At 32.5% G+C, this 24,842-nt stretch overlaps 2 protein-coding genes across 12 annotated transcripts; one reads left to right on the top strand and one right to left on the bottom strand.

Moving 5' to 3' along the window:
* The first annotated feature begins 14,402 nt into the window (after positions 1-14,402).
* Positions 14,403-17,810, top strand: LOC120082285 (uncharacterized). 10 transcript variants are annotated; one of them, XM_039037551.2, is made up of 10 exons: positions 14,403-14,827; positions 15,050-15,145; positions 15,825-15,909; positions 15,983-16,058; positions 16,714-16,738; positions 16,825-16,874; positions 16,962-17,038; positions 17,140-17,245; positions 17,322-17,386; positions 17,525-17,810. In XM_039037551.2, exons 1-9 carry the CDS (start codon positions 14,735-14,737, stop codon positions 17,383-17,385), a joined length of 672 nt encoding a protein of 223 aa, XP_038893479.1. In that variant the 5' UTR covers positions 14,403-14,734; the 3' UTR covers position 17,386; positions 17,525-17,810. The 10 variants fall into 10 exon arrangements, 9 of the variants coding, with proteins under 9 accessions (XP_038893479.1, XP_038893481.1, XP_038893477.1 ...); XM_039037553.2 differs by having other exon boundaries at positions 16,962-17,068; positions 17,168-17,245; XM_039037549.2 differs by having other exon boundaries at positions 16,962-17,068.
* Positions 17,811-18,386: 576 nt separating this feature from the next.
* Positions 18,387-21,127, bottom strand: LOC120082356 (small ribosomal subunit protein eS7). Of its 2 annotated transcripts, none has more exons than XM_039037554.2 (6): positions 20,989-21,127; positions 20,460-20,548; positions 20,301-20,374; positions 20,087-20,210; positions 18,868-19,050; positions 18,387-18,681 (listed from the first exon to the last, which is right to left on the bottom strand). In XM_039037554.2, exons 2-6 carry the CDS (start codon positions 20,532-20,534, stop codon positions 18,562-18,564), a joined length of 576 nt encoding a protein of 191 aa, XP_038893482.1. In that variant the 5' UTR covers positions 20,535-20,548; positions 20,989-21,127; the 3' UTR covers positions 18,387-18,561. The 2 variants fall into 2 exon arrangements, with proteins under 2 accessions (XP_038893482.1, XP_090166743.1); XM_090310617.1 differs by lacking the exon at positions 20,989-21,127 and adding an exon at positions 20,807-20,873.
* Positions 21,128-24,842: the final 3,715 nt, after the last annotated feature.

Here is a 24,842-nt window from a genome sequence, read left to right as displayed (position 1 = left end):
GAAAATATGATCAAAACAAGCTTAAAGGAAAAATATCAAATTGATAACATGACAGAATTTTTCTCATCAAAGTGGACCAATTGAAAGGTACCACTTGTAGCATGGAAGGAAGACACGTGGTGGGTTTTTGAGATTTTGAGATTTTGGATTGGTTTAAAAAAGAAAATGATTTTAAAAGAAAAATGAATTTGATTTGATTTTATGTTTGTGTCTAACGGTAGTTTTGGACACATGGTGGATTCTTACTTTTTGTTGAGTTTTAAAGAAAAGAAATTTAATATTATTTTTTACTTGTGTCTAATTGATTCAAAAAAGAAAAATCTTCACCGTTGATTTTTTTTTTCATTTCCAAGATCTAATGACCCAAATTAAATGTGATGTTCACCAATTTCCCTCTCTTCTTAAATTCTACATCTTCTCCAAAATTAAACAACAATTACATATTTTTGCAATCCTCAAAGCCACCATTGTTATTTTCTCCAAGCTCTTAATTTTTTCTTTTTATCTTATTCTTTATCTTAGAAATAAGTCACTCTTACTTGTTTACTATTTAAGATTGATTATTTCAAAGCGATGACCTACGTAACTTGACCTTAATCCTGAGCTAGCTATGAACTCCTGTTTATTCGAGATTATCCTTAGATTTGCATAGGTGAGGATTGACTCAACAGCACTGACTCAATAAGCCTTTCATTTTAGGGGTAAGACCGGATAGATTTTTGGGACATAAAGTGCAATATGGAATTCACTCCTACTCGCTTTTAGGAATAGTTGAGAGGTTGTTCCCGTAAGTGCTGACTCTAGATCTTGAGCAAGGAGCCTCACCCTCTCATTGGCCCGAGAAGGACACGATTTAGTGATTGAATCACAAATTAACTGTTCAGGACTTAAGGAACAAGATGTGAATTTGGGGGTAAAACAACTTTTGTCCCAACCGTTATTACAAACAACTTGTGAAGGGTTGACTTACTAATTATGGTTATTATCGAGTGGATACAATTGAGGGGAGTGCAACTACTGGACTTTAGTAGGGTGATCCGGTAGCTAACGGATGTTGGTTAATTCGGGTTAAAGAATTTAGCTGGTTAATCTTGGATCGTTGGAGCCCATGATCTATAGGTCCATTAGGTCTCCTTACTAGCTCACAAACGGATTAAACCTTAGGATAGAGTGAAGAGTAAATTGGAAGTATTCAAATTTGAATTAAGGGAATTAATAATTATATACGATATAATTACACGTTTCATTTTCGAATTAAACGAAATTGGAGAATTGGATAATATTTAAATATGATTTAAATATTAAAATTATATGAATGGGGATTCATGTATGTAGAATTGGTGGTGTAAATAATTTAATATTGGATATTAAATTATTTTAATTAATTATTTAAACTAATTTTATTTAAAATTAATTATTAAAATTTTTGAAAAATTAAAAAATTCAATTCAATTGTAGTTTTAATCTAATTTCTAAAAATTTAATTAAAGAAAATTGGATTTAAACTAAAAATTTGAGAACCCCAATTTAGTGGGTTTCTTCATCTTTTGACACTCACAGTTCCATTTTAATATACTCACTTGATGTGGATTTGGTGTCAATTTGTTGTGTAATTTAATTGCACTAATTAAGGTAAATAAAACTCAGTTGATTCAACTGAGATGGAGGTATATGCAAAAGAAAATTCTGCTGAAATTTTGTTGAAGAAGTGTTCTTCAACTTAAGAAGAAAAATTAGGGATCTCCAAAATTCCTTAAATCTAAGCTCATTTTGAATCACACAATTCAATTTAAGATCCGAAAAAATAGTAGGGAAGATCAAGTGGTGGTCTACTACACTTTTGGAGTCAAGATTGAAGTAGAATTTGTGGATTGAAGAAGGTCTTCAAATGTATATCAAAAACCCTCTCTTTTATCTTGTGAACATGCTTTCTTAAATACTAAAATTGATGAATTAGAGCACTTAATGATTTTGTTTGTTTTTACTAATTGCATGCTTTCTCGTAATCGGTATTCGAGCATGATTTAAGCACTCAATTCATGTTAATTTCAGCTTTGTGGATTATTTGCATAGGTTGTATGAAATGGTTGCTAATATGGATAATTTCAGTTTTCGCATTAAAATTCTATTCAATTAAATGTTAGTTATTGTATTTGTTTCTTCGTTTGTGGCCCTTAATGTGTGATTAAGAGTCTCTAAATTTGATAGAGTCAATAGAGTTGTAATTAGGTTGTATTTGAAGAAAGAAGCAAGAAAGGTCAGTTGCAGAAATTCAAGAATGAAGCTGCTACTAGGCAGCGGTGCAACGTTGCCCACAGAGCGTTGCAACGTTGTTCTTCATTTGCCCATGGCGTTGCAACCCTGGAGTGAAACGTCACAATGCTGTTTATTCCAGCCCAGATTGAATGCGCGCGACCTGACTTGTGGTTCAAGTGAACCAGTTCAGCTAGTTCAGGTCAATGAGGTCTGGTTCAACTCCATTTTGGTCGTTCAACCTTTTTTGGTGATTTGAAGGTTCGATTCGAGTCGGTTCGTGAAGGCCTAAAGATTTTTGGAGGAGTTTTTAATTTTTATTGGAATATTTTAGGCTTTTTGCTTCCTTGAAATTTCAAAACTGGTCCATATCAGTGTGTGTTTAATTATTTATGCATTATGAATGTATGTTATAATTAAATAAATCTTGTATGTACATATAGTATGCCATGAAGATTTAAAATCCCTGCATTGAAAGTATGTTATAGAGAATTATAATATATAGTATGCATGTTTAGGGTTTCAAGTGCTTAATATAAAGTATTATATTAAATCCCGAAATGCTTAATGAATGATATGGATGTTCAACATGTCTATTGTTTTATAGTTTTTACAAAAACTGAATTAGATATTTAAAATCCATAACAAAGATAAGATGTATGCTCACCTAAGGTTAACAAATAACAACTTGTTTTAATAGTTCAAATAGATCATTATCTTGTAAAATTTGATTACAAACTCAACAGGTCTATAATCCAGTCTAAGGATTGAGGTATTTAAGTTGACGGTTTACAGAACACCTCCTACTTGGGGATTATAACCGAATAATTGAGCATTGTTAACCCGATTTTATGAGCATGTGTGAGCGTTGTAAGATTTTAAAACTAGTTTATCACCTAGACATCGTAGGTTAAAATCCAAATATAAACGTTATACTTGGATAATCACCAAAACTTAGGTTGTCTTATTAGTCGGAATATACCTAAGTAAATGTTTTCCCAAAACAATGGAACATTTCAGTGGGAGATTGATAACATATACGATATGTTGTTCTTAGCTCTCATGTCCTAAGAGCTCACACCGTGAGATTCATGCTTGGCTTTGTGTCACCCTGGGAGTGACCTCCATTTGGAAGTATTTGTACGGGTCAATAGTAAGGTGAATAGGGGAAGTAGTTCATAGTAGGTGGGTGAAGGATATGTGTCAACGTATCCTGCAGTCTCTTCCATTAGTTTGAACCGTGAGATTCCTATGTTGTACCTGCTTGTCGTTTTTATGCGACATACACTAGCCGTTCTACGGCAGTTATCCCTCGAAGGGTTGTAACATGGGATTCAGAACAACTTAAACTCCATAAATGAATAGGATTTCTTAGGTCGATTCTCAAATTTGACTCTCCAATTCGGTAGCATCGTTGGGGCTAACCTTTGAAGTCTGGAAATGGAGGGTTACATTTACGAGAATTACTAAGTGTTAGTAAGTTCTTGACCGAAAATGGTAACTAAATGACTATAGAAATACGAGTTATTCTGGAATTAGTATTTAGTCAAGAATGTCTTGCTTCAGTGAAGGAGTATTTGACTGCCCCTTGATAGCATCTATTCTAACTCACTAAAGTATCATTGCAAATAAAATAATAAAATTTGGGTACATTATTACTTTGCTAAAACATGATTGGACTTAAAAGAAAATCACTAATAGATTGTTTATACTTTCATAGATGACTAGCTCATTAATACAGTTATTGGCTTTTGAGAAACTTAATGGGGAAAATCAAACCTGAATACAATACTGGTAATAGATGATCCGAGGTTCGTTTTAACTGAGGAATGTCCTCTTAACCCCGACTCAAACACAAACTGAACTATTCAGGAAGCATATGGCAAGTGGACAAGGGCTAATGATAGAGCCCAAGCCTATATTCTTGCCAGCATATCTGATGTTTTGGTAAAGAAACACGATCACATGCATACCGCAAAAGAGCTTATGGAATTTCTGCAGAGGATATTTGGACAATCGTCCTTTTCCCTTAGACATGATGTCATTAAGTACGTTTATAACTTCTATATGAAAGAAGAGGCCTCTGTTAGAGAAAATGTCCTTGACATGATGGTCTATTTCAATGTGGCAAAAGTAAACAAAGCTGTCATAGACGATAAAAGTCATGTAAGTTTTATTATAGAGTCTTTTCTGAAGAGCTTCTTATAGTTTCACAAAAATGCAATGATGAACAAGGTAGAATATAACTTGACCACTCTTCTCAATGAGCTATAAACTTATCAATACCTCTTGAAAACTAAGGGACGGGAAGAAGAGGTAAATGTTGCCACTGCAGATAAAAGAGGGTCGTCTTATAATATAAAATCTGACTACTCTTCTTCTTCTAAGAACAAATGTGTTTAGATGAAAAAGAGTAAAGGGAAGTGGAAGGCTCCTACTGACCGCAAAGGCTAGGCTAAAGTTGCAGATAAAGGAAAGTGTTTCTACTGCAACGAAGACAGGCACTGAAAGAGAAACTGGCCGAAGTACCTTGCGAAAAAGAAAGTGGAAAAAGCAAAACAAGGAAATTAGTTTTTGAAGAATGCTCGTAGATGAAGAGATGACTCTCAAGATTGTGAATAAAGGAATCTATCTTGGAAAAATCAATGGGAGTTATTGAAGTTGTTTTTCAAAAGGTAGATCCATTATATTAGATAATATACTTCTTAATGTAATGAAAAGTCTTGTATCTATTTTTTGTAAGAACATTTGTATATAAGTATCTTTTGACATAAATGAAATGCTCATAAGAAAAAGATGTTTTTTTAATTTTTTTTTTTCTTATAAAAACTTCTATGTTAAAATCGACCAAAGCAGGCCATTTCAAATATTTAGATATTTAAAACGACTGAAAAACAAAAGGTAAAGGTTACTTCAACACTTATCTTTGGCAATTAAGATTTGGTCACATAAATATTAATATGATTGAGAATGGTTAAAAGTTGTCATCTAAATTAGTTAAAAGACAACCTTTTAGCATTATGTGAATCTAACCAAAAGATCTTTTACAAAGAAAAGGTCTTAAGAGCCAAAGAACCTTAGAGCTCACACATTCAAACTTCTATGGTCCAATGAATGTCATAGCACGAGAAGGGTATGAATATTTCATCGATTTTATTGATGATTATTCAAAGTACGGTTTTATTTACCTAACTTGATCATAAGTCTAAAACACTTGAAAAGTTCAAGGTGTATGAAAACTTGTTAGGTAAAACAATTAAGACACTTCGATCAGATCGAGGTAGAATGTACATAAAAATTGAGATTTCCAGAACTATTTGATAGAACATGGAACCCAGTCACAACTCTTTCAAGAAGAAAAACAGAACCCTATTAGACATGGTTCGGTTGAAAGATGAGTTATGCTCAGTTGCCTAAATTGTTTTGGGAATACACAATAATGATTGTTACATCATTCCATTAAAAGCATTTATGAAACTCCACATGAGATGTGGAGAGGTCATAAAAGGTTGTTTATGACATGTAAAGGTTGTTTATATATTTTCATAATTTGGGAACGACCGACACATGTGTTGGTGCCAAATCCTAAGGAATTGGAATATCGTTCAAAATAGTATACCTATCAGTAGGCAACCCAAAAGCAGTATACTTCTTCAACCCAAAAGAAAATCAAATATTTGTTTTGACAAATGTTACTTTACTTGAAGAAGTATACATGAGAGATCATAAATTATTGTATCAAGTTTCCATAGTAGTTATAGAAAATCAACAAGAGTTATTGATTAAGTTGACCGTAAAACAAGAGTTGTTAAGATTGGTCAGATGCATCTTTCTCAAAGAGTTGAGAGTGCCTTGATATAGTGGGAGGGTTGTGTGACAACCTAGCCATAATATGAGTTTAGTAGAAATTCAAGTCACCAATACTTGGTGATAGCATCAAGAATCAAGAAGTATATTGTATACTTATTGGTTTACAGAGGTCCTCTCGACTATCGTGTTTGAGGATCACCTAATGAATCTAAGACTACAGGTTGTATAATCTAGGGCAAGTGGGAGAAAAACCCATAGGTGTATGATACCTAGTAAAGACAAACTATGGGTATGTCATGCCCTAGTTTATTGTATTTCTCTCTAAAAACTCAAAAACTCAATATTATGTGCACAAATGTGTGTTACCACTAGAGTTTTAGTCCAATTGCTCATTTCGTTTATAGAAATAATCTAAATCCAATAAACTAAGATCTATGGCTATTACATGAGTACTTGAACTTTATGTGTAGACATAATGAAGGATCTCTTACCGAAGAGTTCCATGAGCGCATTCGGATTGCTCCGATCTCACCGTGAGCGAAATACACATTATACATTCAAAACATATAGTTATGCAAAAAAAAAAAAAAGTAATTATCGGCATGCTAAGAACAAGATAATAATAAGGGAATGAGTTGCCATACCAGTTGAAGACAGTCTTCAAACTTCGGAACTCAATGCAGCAGAACCCTCCACGCGATCTACCAATGCCCAACAGCAGCGTCAACAACAACAGCACGAATAACCGCACGAACACGAACGTTGCAGGGACGACACCACCAGAAAAGAGCCCCGAGTATTCTCGAAGTGGGAACCCAAAGCGTGGTCTTTGGTGAATTTGGTAGAGGAAGGAGGAAACACGGATCGTGTAGGCGATAAACAAGTAGGAGGAAAAATGCGCTATCGTATAGCAAAATGCTTATTATTTAGGAGAAGCTACACGATCGTGTAGGTTTTATTGAATGGTCATTTAGGAAATGGTATACGATCGTTTAGCAAACTCGACACACTATTCGATCGGTTAGAGAATCTATGCGATTGTGTAGAAACTAGTGTGCGATCGTTTAGACGCGAGGTAGACGAAGAGCAACTATTGTATAGGCTCTCGATTCTTTTAAGCGATCGTTTACGATTTCACCGACGCATGCTCTCTGTTTTTCTTTTGAACGACGATGAACCATCTTTTAAAAAAATGAAATGATTTCATTTTTGTTTATCGATTACAATAACCGACGCATCCCACGTCCAAACGTGATTTTTGAATTAATTATCATATAATTAACCAACTAAAATATTAATAAATATAATCATATTATATTTTTAACCTATAGTTTGATATCACATATCTACTATAGTATTTTCTCCTCTACTTGATATAAATCATATTTATATCTAATTTCCGCCAAAATAATATATCTCATACATTTAGCCAATTATATCATATATAATTAACCAGTCCGATTATATCATATATAATCAAACTTCCTCTTGTCAATTTGAACATTTCGAATTAACCCAAACACTGGTTCTCGACTTTATATAAGCTATCTAGGGGACCTAATGGACCTGTGGCTCGAAACTCCAACGGTCCGTGAACAGCTGACTAAACTCTTTAGCCACGAGATCCACCATCCGTTAACTATCAGGCATTCCACTAAAGACCAACAGCTGAACTCTTCTTATCATAGATATATTTCTGTGTCCATCAGATATAACCAATCATGAGTATGATGACGATGCTCGTAAGTACAATTGGGCCAAATTACCGTTTTGCCCCTGTAGTTACATCTCACTCCTTAAGTACCATTGATTCTTCTAATGAACAATACAACATAGTCCAACTATGTGTGAACACCTCTAGAGCCAAAAGAAGATGTGTGGCACCACATCGTTCAAGGCCCGGAATCAGTCCTTAAGGGAGCTATCTATCTACTTACCTCTGCCTCGGAGAATGAGTGAATTCTATCTTGTATAGCTGACTTCCCAGCTCCCAAATCAGATGAATCCCCAAAATGGTAGGTTTGAATCGGCGACCTGACTACTCACACCCATACAAATCAAAGAATCGCCCTCAATGGCAGGAATTCCCAACTTACTCAGGATTGAGGTCATGTTACCTATGGTCATCCTAGTGAAGTGAAGTTTCTGTCATGAACGATGTTATATAACGAGACATTAACACTTTGTGATCAAGTCTTATACAAACTTTTTGTATAGGACGCCCCCGTTTGCATGTCCTCAACACGAATGATCAGGATCAGACCATTTGTGACAAGTCACAACACTTGTGACCATTCCACAAGGCGGGCCGCATCCGCAGCGTTACCAAAATAAGGTTTTCCTTTTATATCCATATACTACAGACCATTTTGGTTATCATTCAAGACATGATCCACTTGTATGTCACCATATACATGCTTGAGTCACATACAGATAACCAGGAATTTTATGTTTATTGGTTTGTGGTAAAGCAAATAAAACAAGCTAATGAGCAAAAATACAAGATGTGAAGTAAATATCATATATTAACAACACAAATGTTCGTACAAACTATTTACAAACTACAGGACACGAGACTTTAGGGCATCAACCCCAACACATAAGAGTGGATCAAGTTAAAATAAATAGCCACAATTGTCTATAGTATATGGATAAGACTGGATACCTTATTTTGGAGACACTATAAGATGCGGCCCACTTTGTAGATGTTACAATTGTTGTAAAGTGCTACAAACGAAGTGATCATGATTCGTTCATGTTGAAATATGAGAGTGGAGGCGTCCTATGCAAAGAGTTTGTATAAGATGGGCCAAGAAATAAGTCACTTTTACTTTTTTAACGTTGTTTACTACTTAAAACTGACTATTTCAAAGCGATGACCTAGGTAATTTGACCTTAATCTTGAGCTAAATATAAACTCTTGTTTATTCGGGATTATCCTTATATTTGCATGGATGAGAGTTGGCTCAATAAGCCTCCCATTTCAGGGGTAAGACTGGGTAGATAGCTGGGGACATAAGGTGCAAGATGGAATTCACTCCTATCGGCTTTTAGGGATAGTAGAGAGGTTGTTCCCTTAAATGTTGACTCCAACTCTTGAGCAAGGGCCTTACTATTGGCTTGAGAGGGACGTGATTTAGTTTATGGATCAAAATTGTTCATTAGAGGATCAGTGGGACTTAAGGAACAAGATGTAATCTCAGGGGTAAAACAACTTTTGACCTAGCCGTTATTACGAATAACCTATGAAGGTTTGAGTTACTGATTATGGTTATATCGAGTGGACACAATTGTATCTACAGTGAGGGGAGTGCAACTATTGGGCTTTAGTAAAGTGATCTGGTAGCTAACGAATGTTGGTTAATTCGAGTTAAAGAATTTAGCCGGTTAATCTCGGATTGTTGGAGCCATGATCTGTAGGTCCATTAGGTCCCTCTGCTAGCTCACAAATGAATTAAACCTTAGGATAGAGTGAAGAGTAAATTTGAAGTATTCAAATTTGAATTAAGGGAATAAATAATTATATACGATATAATTACACGTTTAATTTTCAAATTAACGAAATTGGAGAATTGGATAATATTTAAATATGATTTAAATATTAAAATTAATATGAATGAAAATCCATGTTTGTGGAATTGGTGATGTAAATAATTTAATATTCGATATTGAATTATTTTAATTAATTTTATTTAAAATTAGAAATTTGAATTTTTGGAAAATTAAAAAATTAAATTCAATTTTAGTTTTAATATAAATTTTCTGAAATTTTAATTAAAGAAAATTGGATTTTGATTAAAAATTTGGAAAAGCCCCAGTTTAGTGGGTTTCTCCATCTTTTGATACTCACAATTCCATTTTAATCTACTCACTTGATGTAGATTTGGTGTCAATTTGCTATGCAATTTGATTGCACTAATTAAGCTGAATAAAACTCAGATGATTGAATTGAGATGGAGGTACATGCAAAAGAAAATTTTGTTGAAATTTTATTGAAAAAGTGTTCTTCAACTTGAGAAGAAAAATCAGTGACTTCTTCTCTCTAAAATTCCTTAAATCTAAGCTCAATTTGAATCTCACAATTCAATCTAAGGTCCTAAAGAATAGTAGAGAAGATCAAATGGTGGTCTACTACACTTTTGAAGTCAAGATTGAAGTTGAATTCGTAGATTGAAGAAGGTTTTCAAAGGTATATCAAAAACCCTTTTTTTATCTTGTGAATATGCTTTATTAAATGCTAAAATTGATGAATTAAAGCGCTTAATGATTCAGTTTGCTTCCACTAATTGCATGCTTACTCCAACAAAGTCTACTCTGGAGACTTGACTTAATCGATCAAATTCATCATGCATAGATGAAAGGCTTGACTTAATCGACCGTTGACCAAAAGTTCAAGGCGCAAAGTCTCTTCTTTCCAAAATGATTCCTATCGAACAATTGTGAAAAAGTAGGCCAAGCATATGGACGGTATTGGTATCAACCAATTTTTCTCAGGGGTCTTAAACACACCTTAACATATTCGATCAAGGAAGGATGTACCATCGTCGAATATTGTTTGTTTCTCTTTTGTTCATGAGATCTCCATGATTGACATCAACACCACATCATAATTGGTTAGTAATTTGATCGACAATTTTTAATCGGAATTTTCGCACTCTAATCTAAATCGATTTCTTTCTTTATGAATGCAATTATTTAGATAAAGTTTTTATCAGTCTAGTCCCCACTTTCTAAACTGATATTTTGGATCTAGAACAAGAAAAAGTATTATTACAGAACTTTGGGTAAGTTCAAAAGCGAGTTAGATGGTTTGGCTAATTGATTTTCAATGGAAGTGTATTTCTTTTTAAGTTTAATATATTTGTTGGGCATAGTTTGGAGATTAATTAAAGTGTATTTTTAGGTCACGTAAATATCTCATTGGAAGTATTGCAAAAAAATTTCAAAAGACCTTTTATGACTACAAAACCCTCATCTGAATTATCGTGTAATGAATTTTTTCCTTTGCACGTTTCTTTTATCATACATCTTTATTTTCTCCTAAAATATCTCTCATGTTTTAAATCATCAAATCATATTGTTATTTTTTTCAAATATCAAAACTAAACCTTTTTTTTCATATATCATTTTATTTATTTGTATTAAATTTTCAATACCTTTTCAACTTATTTTATATTTTTACATTTTGATTTTTTAATTAGTTTGAAAATTTTATATAATCAAATATCAATTTTTTTTAATTAATTTGAAAAATTTAGAGCGAAGAGTGAAGATAGACCAATCACATTTAAAATAGTAGGGTGAAAGAAACTATGGTTGCGATGATAGATTCAAAGACAACATTCTATTCACGACTACACTATTATTAGGAGTTGAGGTCGGTGATGGAGGTTGTGTCGAAGGAGTTGAGATAGAAGAAGATGGAACTGGAGTAATCGCTAATAGCTCCGAAGGAGCAATAAATGAAGCCGATGGAGAAGGTTTCAAAGTCGAAGTTGATGGTGAAATATTGGTAGAAGGAGTAGGAGTCATGTTCGACGAAGCAAGGGAAGAAGACATAATTCAAGTCGGATGTGTCGTCACTGTTGGTGGAGGAGCTGATATCGGAGAGGAAAATGGTGGCAACTTGGTTGGAGAAGAAGTCGGTGGAGTGCTCAGAGCATGGCCATCCGATAGTCTCTAGATCTTTGTTTTAATTATCGTGTAATTACGAATATTTCTTAATAAGTCAATTGCAATCTGATTTGTATGGTTGAGGGTAGCTTAAACTTTTATTCATTCGTTTATGTTCGTAGATAGGATTAATATGCTTTTTTAAATTTTACACGTCAGCTGGCTTGTCATATCAGCTTTTAGAGAGAGATTTATTTATATATATATATAGGTAAGTGAGAATTTATAATTTCGTTAAAAAGAAGTATCTTGAGTGCAAAAAGAACTCATATTTGACAAAAATATAGACTTTGTTTCATGTTTGGGAGGAAAGATTTGGACAACCCTATAAGTTGGTCCAATGTCTAAAACTTTCATAATTTAAATCAATCAATCAATAGTCATCGGTAAAATAATATCACATTCATTTACTCTACTAAAGTTGTCCTTTAATTTTGTTTCATTACATTATCAAAATTATTTACCATAGACTAGTAGGAGGACCACTAAAAACATAGTCAGAAATGTATTAAAGTTATATACTAATAATTGTTCCATAAGTTAGAAACATTTTTCAGACTTTTAATTTTCCAGTGGAAAAGAGAAAAATTAGTAAAAATAAAAGTAAATTTAAATTATAAATTTTGTCATTCGAGTCGAAAGTTTGTGTCTTTTTAATTTCTAAATTATCAATTTTTTTTTTTTTTTGAATTTCCAGATCTACTAGACACGAAATTAAAAGTTTAGAATTTCAAATGTATGTTTGATGAACCAAATTTAAATTTAGTTTCTAGAAGATTCGTAAAATTTAATTTAAAAAATTTGAAAGCTCAAGAACTAAATTATATTTTGAAAGTATAGACAAATCTTAGTAAAAAAAGTTTAAAGAGCAAATAGATTCAAACCTCAAAATTTAAAGACCAAATATGTAATTCAATTAAGTAACAGTTTGGTTCCCAAATTTTAGTTTTTAACACTTTGAGAACCTATTTTTTTATAACAATTTAAGTCTCCATATTTTTCATGTTGTAAAAATTTGGTACATAAATTATAGCGTGTAATAATTTAATTCATTTATTTGAACTTTATAAAAATGTATCTCCTATATGGTGGAAAAATATATTATTATTAAGATTTAATTAAAATTCTAACCTGAAACAAAATGTGTTTCACCAACTATAAAAATTGAGTCTTTACATTAAAAAGAAAAAATGTAATTGGTCTTGATGGAATTTTTTATGGTAAAAATTAAATTATTTAAAACTTTAAAGTAAAATTGCTAAATTAATACAAAATTTAAAGTACTAAGCTAAATTGTTGCATATTATATAATCCATAGACCAAATTATTAAATAAAAACAAAAATAATGTGTTTTTTAATCTTGTGGTATAGTTAAGTAGCCTCAATGAGTAATCCTTCATGAATCGAGCTTATAAATTTTTTTTTATTTGAAATCTTATCTTAAAACATATATAAGAGAAAATTAATTTTGTTAAAAAAAAAAAAAAAAAAAAAAAAAAAAAAAAAAACTGGTAAATCTTTTATTAGAATGATATGTGTTTCATAAAATAAGGAAAAAAAACTCATTATAGATTTTATATAAGTGGAGTAAAAAGGAAATTGATCTAAAACATTAGCCAATTAACCATATTCTTCCTATATCACTTTCTATTTGTTGTTGGAAAATAATTGAGCTACTAAAAAAGAAAACATATCTGGTTGGTATAGGTAAATTTCATATTTTCATCATCCCTCTTATTTAAATTTGATCTCGACTTATTCATGTATCCTCTCTGACAACTAGTGACATTCTTCTGATTTAAAAATGAATACGAAAAAAGGTTGGGCCATTATTATTTTTTAAGATTTATTTGAAAAATGATTTTTTTTTCTTTTTTTTTTTTACTTTTGGTGTATGTGTTTGTTCACTTTTTCCCCCTTTCCAATCGACCATCCTTCAACCGCTCCTTTCCACTCCTTTCTTTAGCCTCAAAAGTGAAAAAGTCCAAGATTATATATGAAAAGAAAATTAGTACGAAAATGCATAAACAAAAGAAAATTGTATTTCTTATTTTATTTCCTCTAATCTTTACAAGTTAGTATGTATAATGTGAAATATATGTATACATATATATTTAATTGTAGTTTTGATCTCTTATTCATTCTTATAGTTCTACCTTTTTATTTTTGTTATATCGTAAAAACTGACCACTTTTCAAAATATCGATTCTAATATTTTAACATAATTAAGCCGTAATATATTTCTTCTTCCATGGTTGAAAGTTCAAATTTCTTTATTCTCCTGCAAAAAGAACAACTCTAATTTCTCTTTAATAGTGATCAATAAAGATAGTGAGCTTTTAATTTAAATTATAACCGGCTCAAAAAAATGATATTTTAACTTTTTATTTCTCTTTAAAAAAAAAACTTTCCTTTGACAAATTCAATTTTGATAGACCAACAACCCTGGGTCATAGATATTAAACAAATTCTATTCTCATAGGCAAGTCAATTGGAGAAAAATAGTATTATAGTCTAAAAGAAATTAATAAATTAAAGGCAAAAGTTGTTAAGATTAAAAAGAAATCATAAAAAGTCGAATTTCCTCATTTAATTTAATTACTAAAGAATATTTCTAACAATAATATTAAATGTTCGTAGATATTTTTAGTTTTTTCAGTTTTTTTTTAAAAAAAAAAAAGAAAGAAAAAGAAAAAAAAAAAAAAAGTTGACTCCGGTTTGAGATGAAGTCCCCAATGGTCTCCTCCGTTGTTCAATCCTCGTCGGAATTGTTAATCCTCTCTCTTGTTCTTCAGCTCCGCCTTCTGACGGCCTATCACTGATCGGAATCAACACTCTCTCCTCCGCCAAGCGTCAAACGAAACGGCATTTTCAATCTTTGCTCTCTTTGTAGATCTCAGTCTGCGAGTTCAGCTAGTGAAGATCGATCGAAAACGAATCAGACAAGCCGAGTTTCGGATTTCTCTTGATTAGTTGAATATTTTCGAATTCCTCGAAATGAAACCTAATTGGGAGCTTAAGCACTGCTGCAATCACGAGCAAGTTGTGTTTCTGATCACCGTGTCTGTTTGTACAGTTGTTATACTAGCGGTATCTCTCTTAATTCACTGAGACTATTATTTCCTTCAAATTATTAGATCGATTGAAATATTTGAATTGTTTATAATAAGTTAGTGTTTGTTTAAATTGGAAAGTTGCAATTACTTGATTACCATTTATTTCAGTAACCAGGGGAATTTTAACGTTCAACTTAAAATTTTCACTTCAAAAGTAGTGTTATCGTTTTTTCTTTCTCTTCTGAGGTTATTTTAGCTCTGGAGGACGATACTGCTGAAACCATTCAAACTTGTCACGGTGTTTCTTCATGAGGCAAGCCATGCCATTGTTTGCAAGCTTACTTGTGGTCATGTAAGATGCTAAATGAATATTATTTGTCTTTGATTTTGAGTGAAAACAAGTAATTAACTTCCTTTATCATGTCAATTCTAAAGTTTTCATTGATGCTTTACTATTTTGGATAAGGAAACCCTGGGGCATTGCAAGGATTATTATGTTATTAGTACTTTTTGTGGCTTTAGTATAATTCATGTTGATCAGCTTATTTCATTATCTTTCTTGGTCTTGCATTAGTATATGAATTCTTTTATCATCTATTGTAAAATTTTTTAGACATTTTATTTAATATGCAAGTCTACTGTTTAGTTTATTTATCTCACTATCACCATGCCATTTTCTGGGCTTAAGAAATGGAATCATCAGCAAGATGTCCATGTTGCATTTGTCCATAATAAACAGAGTTTTGGTTTCTGTCTATCCAAGTTTATTATCCTGTAAACTTGGATAAAGCTGATGAGTTACCTTACACCTATTGAGCTGATCTAAATTGATCTTGTTTAGTCGTTAGGCGTTTGAGGTTGTACACTTCGAGTAATATCAGAGAAAGCCACTTTTCCTTGTAATCTTTGGCCTTGCAAAATATTGCTATGCGGACCCTTTGTTAATATAGGTTGACTTAATCTCTCACCAACATGCCAAAATTGTCATTAGTTAGTGTTATCAGATGAAGTTAACTGCTTCTAGTTTCTAGGTAGAAGGAATTCAGGTTCATGCTGATGAAGGTGGAGCTACACAAACTCGTGGTGGCGTGTATTGGTTGATCTTGCCAGCCGGATGTCTCTCTCTCTCTCACACACACCCCACATTTCATGTGAATGATACCAGCTGATTACACTATTTTCATTGTAGATATTGGCTCATCATTCTGGGGGATGCTCTTAATACTAGCATCTACAAATCTGCTTACTTCCAGAATAGCTGCAGGGTGCTTTCTTGTTTCTCTTCTTGTAGTACTTTGTGTAGCTAAAAATGTAAGCAACTTTTTTTATACCTTCAATTTATCTTTTAAATGCATTAGTTTCTGCATCTAGTTGTGTATTTGTGCTCTTACCGGAAACTAGAAAAGTAAAATAGAATCCACAGAATTTGGTTTCATGGGAAATGTATTCTCCCTCTAGTTCCCCAACCTTTCTATATTCGCTGTTTTCAAATCAAGGTTTCTAGCCTGACCTTTAAATGCTAGAGGCTACGTAGAGAAGTTGGGCGATGCATATATTTTAGGTAGACAACTCACTAGTTCCTTCTAATCCAATCTTATTTTTAGCTTTCTTTTGTCTTTTTTTTAGTACAATAGGGTGAGGAATTCGAATTTTTAACAGACCTCTTAGTCACTAACATATACTGTAATTTTGTTGAGCTTTGTTCGCTTTGCAGCATTTTAGCTTTTCTGATATAGCATATCTGATGTATCATACTATATTAACTCCTTGTGTTGTGGTTGTGCGTATTATGCTTTCCTCTCTTCTGCGGATAAATCATAAATGTCGTTTATTTTAACTTGATGATATGTCCGTCGGTAATTGATAATAATAGCTAAGCTTATTGACTATTATATTTATGTCCTTTACGGCCTTTTGCAGTGGACACTACGCGGACTGTGCATTGGTGAGTGTCAAAGCCTATAATACACATAACTTGTTGGCTGTAAGCTTGTACGTCCGTTATGAAATATTCTCACCTTGTGCCATTAGGATTCATCATTTTTCTTGGTGTCATCTGGGTCCTGCAAGAAACAACGAAAGTGCGTGTTCTTCGTTATGTAATCCTCTTTATTGGTAAAATTTATCTCCTTTTACATCACTCCAGAATTTCTTTCATTTTTGTGCAGAAGCTCATTGTATGCTTCGTTCAAACTCACAATGAGATGGAGACAAAGACTGACCATTTTATTTATCAAAACTGCAGGTGTAATGAACAGCCTGTTCTCAGTTTACGGTATAGCTTCAAAATACATTCCACTTTATCGATTGTTACTGCTATATTAATTGTTTTAATGTTCTTTTTAGATATTTATGATGATCTAATATCCCGAAGGGTTCATTCAAGTGATGCTGAGAAATTTGCGGAAGTGTGTCCTTGCCCGTGTAACGGTGTTGGATGGGGTATTATTTGGTGAGTATCTTATATTATGGTATCATCAATTCATATTTCCAAAGGAAGATGCTTATAATTGAATACGAAATGTCAGGGGTTTCATATCATTCATCTTTCTTTGTGGAGCTATGTACCTTGGTCTTGTGATCTTGTCTTGAGGTACAGTCAGCTTCTGCTACATGACTTTTGATTTAAAGAACCAATTATAATCCCAAAGCTCGATATTTGACCACGTTCTTGCAATGGCTGAACTAAAAGAGATCTTGATTTCCACTTAACATGCTAGTTTTTTGACAGCGTGGCCAGGTTCAGCTACTTGTATTGGTGAAGAACAACTCAACTAATTCTTTGGCTGTGAAGATATGTACAGCCTGCAGTTTTCTTAGAGGGGAACGGACATTGTGGGAATCTGCCCTCATTTTATTCAACACTTAAAAGAACTCCGTAATTTGAATTCTATTGATCCACAGAGTTAAAAAAAAAAAAATTGTTGTCATTGAAGTTGAATGAGAAACTAAAAGAAAAACATTTTACTGTAATTATACTTATAATCAAGTATAAATGCTCTTGTTGATTGCTCGAACTGTGTAATTTGCTTGATAAGGTTCTTATGTTGAACGCTTGTAATAAGGAACAATCCGAATTATTAAGAATATTTTGAAAATAGAAAAAATAATGAAAATGGATACATGGATTACAATAAATAAAAATAGAGGATCTCAACAAAAGAACAATAATGATAAATTTAAAAATAAACAACGAAAACCGAACTGTAAGTTTTCACTTGCAAATGTGATTGGTCTCTTTAGAAATATACTCGAGGCCACTCTTAGATTTAACATCACAAGCTTCCTGAAATGACCAGAATAAACTTATTTTGAAGGGCTTAAAATAACATTTTTTTTTAAATTAAAAACACATTTTAAACTTACAAACCAGTAATGTTACACAAGACAACAAAGCAAACCATTTCACTGAAATCAAGATATGGAATGACAAAATCAAATATCGTGAACATGAATAAATTTGAGGTGTGCACTCGGGCTACCTTTTTATTTTGTTTCATCTTTGCTTTGTGCATGTAGAGAGCCGGTTTTGGAGGATTGCCATGGTTGAAACAAATGAAATTCAAAAAAGAAAAAAGTAGATAGAATGTCACTAAAGCCGGAAAATTAATCCAATGTGATAAAAGAGTATGGTTCACAAGATCACAGATTAAAAAAACGAGGTCTCAAAATCTATTACTTGGAATCAAAATTGAAAAGCTCCCACCTGATTGCAACCCTATCATAAATAAACATTAGGAGGAGGAAGTGTGCAACACATGAGGTGTCTTAAGCCTCAGTAATTGGGTACTCAAAAACGACGTCTTTTCCAGAAAGCTTCCTGTAAACGGCAGCAAAGCTCTCCAATTTGTACTCAGTGTTATTCCGTTCTTTAGGGTCCAAGAACACCTGCAAAAGTTTAAATGATTTAAGTCTAGATCATAAAGAATACAAATATATCATCCTCAGGAATAATAACCATAATATATCTACGAGACAATCACAAAATTAAATCAGAAAACAATTTTCCATCATTCCTTGATTAGAAACCTGCTGAGAATTTTCATTATCCAAATAATCACACAATGTATTTACCTTCATGATCTTTGATCCATCAACTCTGTACCTAACACGCTTTCCAACAATCTCAGCAGGCAATACAACATCCTCGAGCATAGCCTCATGCACAGAAGTCAGAGTACGGGAACGGGGCCTCTGAGATGCTGATCCTTTCTTAGGAGGCCTCAAAATCCTCCTAGTAGCGATAAGAATTACATCCTATCATAGAATAAATATGGTTTATGAACAAATAGAATATGAACATGCAGAGGCAACAAATATGTAAAACACCATTAACACAAAACAAACTTATGCCTTATTTGAATCAAGGAGGCTCACACCTATGAGGATGCTCAAATTTGAAAAATAATCCGACGAGTACAATAAATTTGTCTCGAGAACAGATAGAGCTCGCACTAATTTATTTAATGCCAAAAAGCCCCTGAGTGTTGGTTAGCTCACTAATTTATTTAATGCCAAAAAGCCCGAGTGTTTTGGAAACCCAACCATCACACTACTTTACCACAATCTCTTAAAAGACAAAAATTAACATTATTAGTTAGTAAATAAATAAACCCAAAATTAATTTAGACCTACTAATAACTTAATCCATTATGTTCATTTATAACGATTACCTTTTTTATTTCCATCCATTGATATAATTGAATTTGAGGCATACACTCACCCTTTCATGAGAACATTGCTGGAAGCCGGTATGAGACGAAAATAACATAAATAATAAAAACGACCGATCAAATAAAACTGGTTCTGATAGTACTATTGCTAATAAATATCCAAAGTGATATGCAACACAATTTGCTTGGCCAGTTGATTGACCTAGGAAGCAAATTAGCGCATCTGTGTCTGACACGTGTTGAACACATATCGAACACTTACTAGTATAACAAATGTGTTAGACATGCATAGAACACTTGTTGAATAGAGTAAAAAAACACATACATAACAATAATAATAAAGTTTGAGTGTGGACATAAAACTAAGTTATTTAAACATATAAATGCATTATAAAGATGATGTATATTTCTTTATAATGAATGTTTTAACAAATGTGTTCTTGCAGTGTCGTGTCCTAGACTTCAAAAAAAAAAATGGCATCTCTTGTGTCGTACATGTCTATGCTTCTTAGATTATAACCGAATATACATACTACTTGGCTGAGGTGGCTAACTAGACATAATTAGTAGCGTAATTAAGAAGTCACCATAATTTTTTTAAAAAGAGGTTCTCTACTTACTTTTCCACTAAATTTTTTCTCAAGCTCTCGAACAAGCCGAAGGTGAATCTTGCGGTAGGCCTTCCTCAATCTGTAAGGGACATAGACCACAACTGCCTTGCGGTTTCCAGAAACATCAACTTGACTGCAATGACGTTATGAAATATTAAATTCACGAGAAAACAACAGCCTAAATGAAAAAAAAAATGCACTATTATCTATCCTTCCTTCTTACATTGCAGAATTAATGTAAAGATCCTTCAGGTCACTTTTAAGCTCGGAGTTGGTGTTTTCCAAATCAAACAATGCCTAATAAAGAGATGAAGAATAATAAGTTCAGACGAACACCAAACACTGTCAAGGTAAGCAATCGGCAGATAATTTAATAATTCACCTGAGCAACAGTTTCCTCAAATTCTGAGGGTTCGGCATCATTATCCTTGTGGATCTTCTTCCTCGCCGTGTACATACTTTCGAGTCAAGCTACAAATCATGAAATATAAATACCTCAGCACAATTTTTTTTTCCGAAATTTCGAAGAACCGTTAGCATAAAATAAAACATAAATTACCAATAAACGATGGAGACAAACGAGATTAATTTCACAAATACGAAAATAAATATGGAAAATTACAGAACAAAACTATCTGCAGTTGAGCATTGATACTCATTGAACTCTAACATTAACGATACAGCTTCAAGTAAGCTAAGAACAATCACAAAAAAGAGAGCAGCGCATACATTGAGACCTTAAAGCTCCCGAGGGGAAAAAGTACTATACCAAATCCAATTTTAGACTATCCATATGGCTGCAATTTCCCGAGTAATTTCAATCAACAAAAGCACAAACGAGAAAAGAATAAACACAATGATGCTTGAATCAATGTGCAAAGCAAATTAAACGATCAGATTCAGATTGAAACCTGTAGAAGCGCTGTAGGAATGCAAGGAACGGCACCAACCGAGTACGGAGAACTAAAAACCCTAGAAAACCCTAACAATTTTTAGCGAGGGAGGATGGGCATATAAAAGGCCCGACTGAACGGTTGAGATGGCTACTAAAATAATCAACGGCCCAGATATAGTATTCCGGATCGGGTCGCTAATTTGACCCGTTTGAGAAAACAATTAATTATTAATTATTAATTTATGAAATCTTAATCAGCAGCGTGCATCTACGAAAGTAAGGTCCAATTGTATTGGGCCTCGCGGGCCAAGTCTTTTGTAGTACTGGACCCTTATCTTTCAAGTGGGCCGAATTAAGGCTATTTAGATTAGATTGGGCCGAGCCCTAAAACGTCTATCCTGACCCAACCTCACCTATAACAATTTGTGCGTACCTAGCAACCACATCGAAATACTTGAAAAGTTGGAAACTGCTAATATATTAAAAAAAAAAAAAAAAAAAAAAAATCCAACTTTCAAAGTTTATTAGTGATAGATCATATTTTAGTGATAGATCATAGTTTATAAATATCATATTGTAACACTTAGTAAATTCTCCTGATTCTTGCACTAAAGTGCGCTAGTGATGCGATTTCTACTTAACGGATGTTTTTTTAAGAGCTTATCACGTATATGCAATTCCATGTGTTTTTCTTTTATTATGAATACGTGTACATCATTTTAATCCTAATTATTCCAATTTTAAGAGAACAATAACTTGTATTTCAACCATTTGAAAATTTTTAGAATGAATTTTATGTTTGGAATTAGGCTTTAAGGGTTGTATTTAATTTGGGATTGTGTCTTATGATTTGATTTTAAGGTTTGTGAAAGCAAAAAGGGAGATTAGTTGTTAAAGAGCTTCTGGATTAGTTTTCGAAGCACATCAGGTAGGTGGAATTATACTTTGTTTTATGTCAGTATCTTGTTTTACTTAATCAATTATAATATGCCGCATGTATATTTCTACGAATTTTATTGTATTGTAACGAGCTTTGGATTGATTATGTTATTGTGATTTTGGATGATAGGCATGATGCTTTGTTAAATATACTATTGAGAAACATGCTTAATTGTTAAGTTGTCTATAGAAATATAATCTTTCAACGAGATTTCTAATTAAGTTTTAAATTTATAATTGTGAGAATTAATAACTTTTTGACTTTTTATTAAATTTGATTGTAGTTCAAGATTACTAATTATGTCTTAAACTTTTTGTTTCTACTTCAAGGTTATTTCAAAGTGTTTGAACTTAAATATTTTGAGCAAGATTGATGTTTATTGTTTATTATACTGTTTATTTGTATTTTTCTACTTCTAATTAAGTTTGATAGTAGATCAAGCTTTCTAATTAAGTCATAAGCTCTTTGTTTGTAGTTCCAAATTATTACTGTGTGTTCAAATTGAGTATTAAGGTTCTTGTAAAGGTAAGAACATCTTTTATGAACATGAAAAATATTTTGTACTATATATTATGAGTGTTATATGTTGACTATATTGTTGAGTTGTTAGTAGATGGAAAATGTAATGATATCAATATTTTGAACATTATATATTTTTATGATTAATAAATTCAGAGAACATTAAAAATGGATAACTTGTGAATTTTGCTATAATTGTGACATCAATCATTATTACATTGTTGAGGCTCACAGTCATATCTTTGTTTGGCACATAAAGATTTAATTCTACCGACATGACTAAGAGTACATATGTCCACACATGTATGATATTGTTCACTTTATTGACATAATATAATCATAGCTTCACTTTTGGTTTCATCTAAAAAAAGCTTCATGATGGTTGTCTTCAATTATATATACAATCTTTCTTTTTATGATTTATTGAGGTTGCATTCCAATAATTCTTATAGTTTCGTATACTTATATAGCTATGATCTCTCTCTTTTTGGTAATGTAAGATTTTAATTGCATAAACATATAAGAGTAATTGGACCTTAGATATTATAGCATATGAACATACCAGAAACCTAAGTATTGATTCCAATGTCCAACCATAAGCTGATAGTGAGAAAATTACATCTAACTATCTCAACTTTCTGTGTACACTATAGGGGTGTTCAAAAAACTGTATGACTAAAAAAAAATCGATCAACCCAACCCAACCCGTGCAGTTTAGGTTGGATTATCAACTCATTTGGGTTAAGTTGGGTTCAAATAAATGAAAATTTTATGGGTTGGGTTGGGTTGGTTCATGCGTTCACCTAATATAACCCGAATCAACCCAAATTTATTATTAAATTTAAAATATTCTTTTTGTTACTTATAGCACACTTATTTTTTCATATATTGATTTTAATTTTATTTAATTTCAATATTTTTTGAATAATTTATTCTTCAACAACTCTTAAAAGTATTTTCTTTGCACTTTAGAAAGAAAATTTTCACTATATAAATTGAAATTAAATAGTTAATCTTAATTCAATATATGAGAATAATTAAATTAGATTTTTACATATTTACGTTTTGTTTCTTTTTAGAACAAAATTTTAAATAAATGACACGATTAACCCGAACCAACACAACCAAACTATTTCATGGTTGGGTTGGATTGGATTCATTTTTTAATAAAAGTTATTTGAATTCAAAAAATTTACAACCCGAACAATTGGGTTGGGTCTAAAAAGTCTTTCATTTTAACTCAATCCAACTCATCTCATGAATATCCCTGATACGCTACATGTGTTGTATAATTAATATATTGTACATAAGAAAAATGAAGCACATAAACAAATGCATAAAAATCAAATGTTTAAAATATTAAAAACAAGGGGAAAATAAAGTATCTATAATCTATAATTATAATCTATATAAAAGTACGAGTGTGAAAAATAACTTTTTTTAGACAATTTTACCTTCATATAATTTGGTAATGTCTTAATTAACCTTATTATACTCTCTTTTTCAACTACCTATCTCCTTCTATCTCTCTCATCTAATACTTATACCTCTGTCCAACTCTTTCATACTTACACTTTTTTTTCCTTAATTAATACTTTCATTACTTCTCTTTATCTCTCACTTGTTAATTCACATTATTCCCTCTTAATCTTCCATTCGTTCATCTATTCATATCACCCTTCTCATTAACTCTTCAATATCTCTCCCAAACCTTTCACTATCTCTCCAACCCTTCAATTCTTCCCCCCTCTCAAAGGTTACAATAAAAAACAAGAGGTGAAATCATCTTTGTATCCCACCTAATTATTCTCTTCTTTTAGGGGTTGTTTGAAGCGCTATGATGATATATGTTGGAAATAGCAGGACCCTCAGAACGATTAACTGTAAGCCGTCAAGGCACGGCGATCAAGCAAAGAGCAAAACTTGCAAAACAGAAACTCATTATAGGCTGAGTCGCGGAGCTCGCTCTCTTTAAGACGTTTCGCGGCTCTGCCCAAGTGTGCAAGCAGGTCTAAAAATTGCCACATCGTCCTCAGGATAAAACAACCAAATGAAAACCGATTGGAAATGCACCGTTACCGATCAGAATGTACACCCTTTCTAAACTCACTGCTCTGAAAGCTAAGATGGAGGAGGAGAGGAAAATTAGGTGGAAATTTAGAAAAATGAATTATATGTCTCACGAACTGTTGAAGGCCTCACCTTTTATAGGTCTTCAGCATCAGAACGAACCACTTTAAAATTAATCAACGAACCATTTTAAAAATAATAATAATAATAATAGTATTTTTTATTAAAGATAACCATCACACACACCTCGCCTCGCTCGACAGGCGGCGGCGTGCGTGTGGGATGTCCATTGAACCCACATTGGTCTATCTCCTCACTCCCTCCAAAACAAGGGTACCCCT

This window comes from Benincasa hispida, chromosome 2 (genome assembly GCF_027475165.1).
Source record: "Benincasa hispida cultivar pf3 chromosome 2, pf3_genome.v1.1, whole genome shotgun sequence".
Taxonomy (NCBI): domain Eukaryota; kingdom Viridiplantae; phylum Streptophyta; class Magnoliopsida; order Cucurbitales; family Cucurbitaceae; genus Benincasa; species Benincasa hispida.
The sequence above is the reverse complement of the archived record's forward strand: the minus strand, read 5'-3'. Positions and strand labels throughout refer to the sequence as shown.

Bases quoted from the DNA above. Each gene is read 5' to 3' on its own strand.
- LOC120082285 (XM_039037547.2), top strand. From the start codon at position 14,735: ATGAAACCTAATTGGGAGCTTAAGCACTGCTGCAATCACGAGCAAGTT. The intron at 15,910-15,982 runs GTCTCTCTCTCT...TTTTCATTGTAG, and splicing joins GTTGATCTTGCCAGCCGGAT to ATATTGGCTCATCATTCTGG. The intron at 17,246-17,321 runs GTGAGTATCTTA...ACGAAATGTCAG, and splicing joins GTTGGATGGGGTATTATTTG to GGGTTTCATATCATTCATCT.
- LOC120082356 (XM_039037554.2), bottom strand. From the start codon at position 20,534: ATGTACACGGCGAGGAAGAAGATCCACAAGGATAATGATGCCGAACCC. The intron at 20,375-20,459 runs GTGAATTATTAA...TCTCTTTATTAG, and splicing joins TTGAGGAAACTGTTGCTCAG to GCATTGTTTGATTTGGAAAA. The intron at 18,682-18,867 runs GTAAATACATTG...AAACTTTTGCAG, and splicing joins ATGGATCAAAGATCATGAAG to GTGTTCTTGGACCCTAAAGA.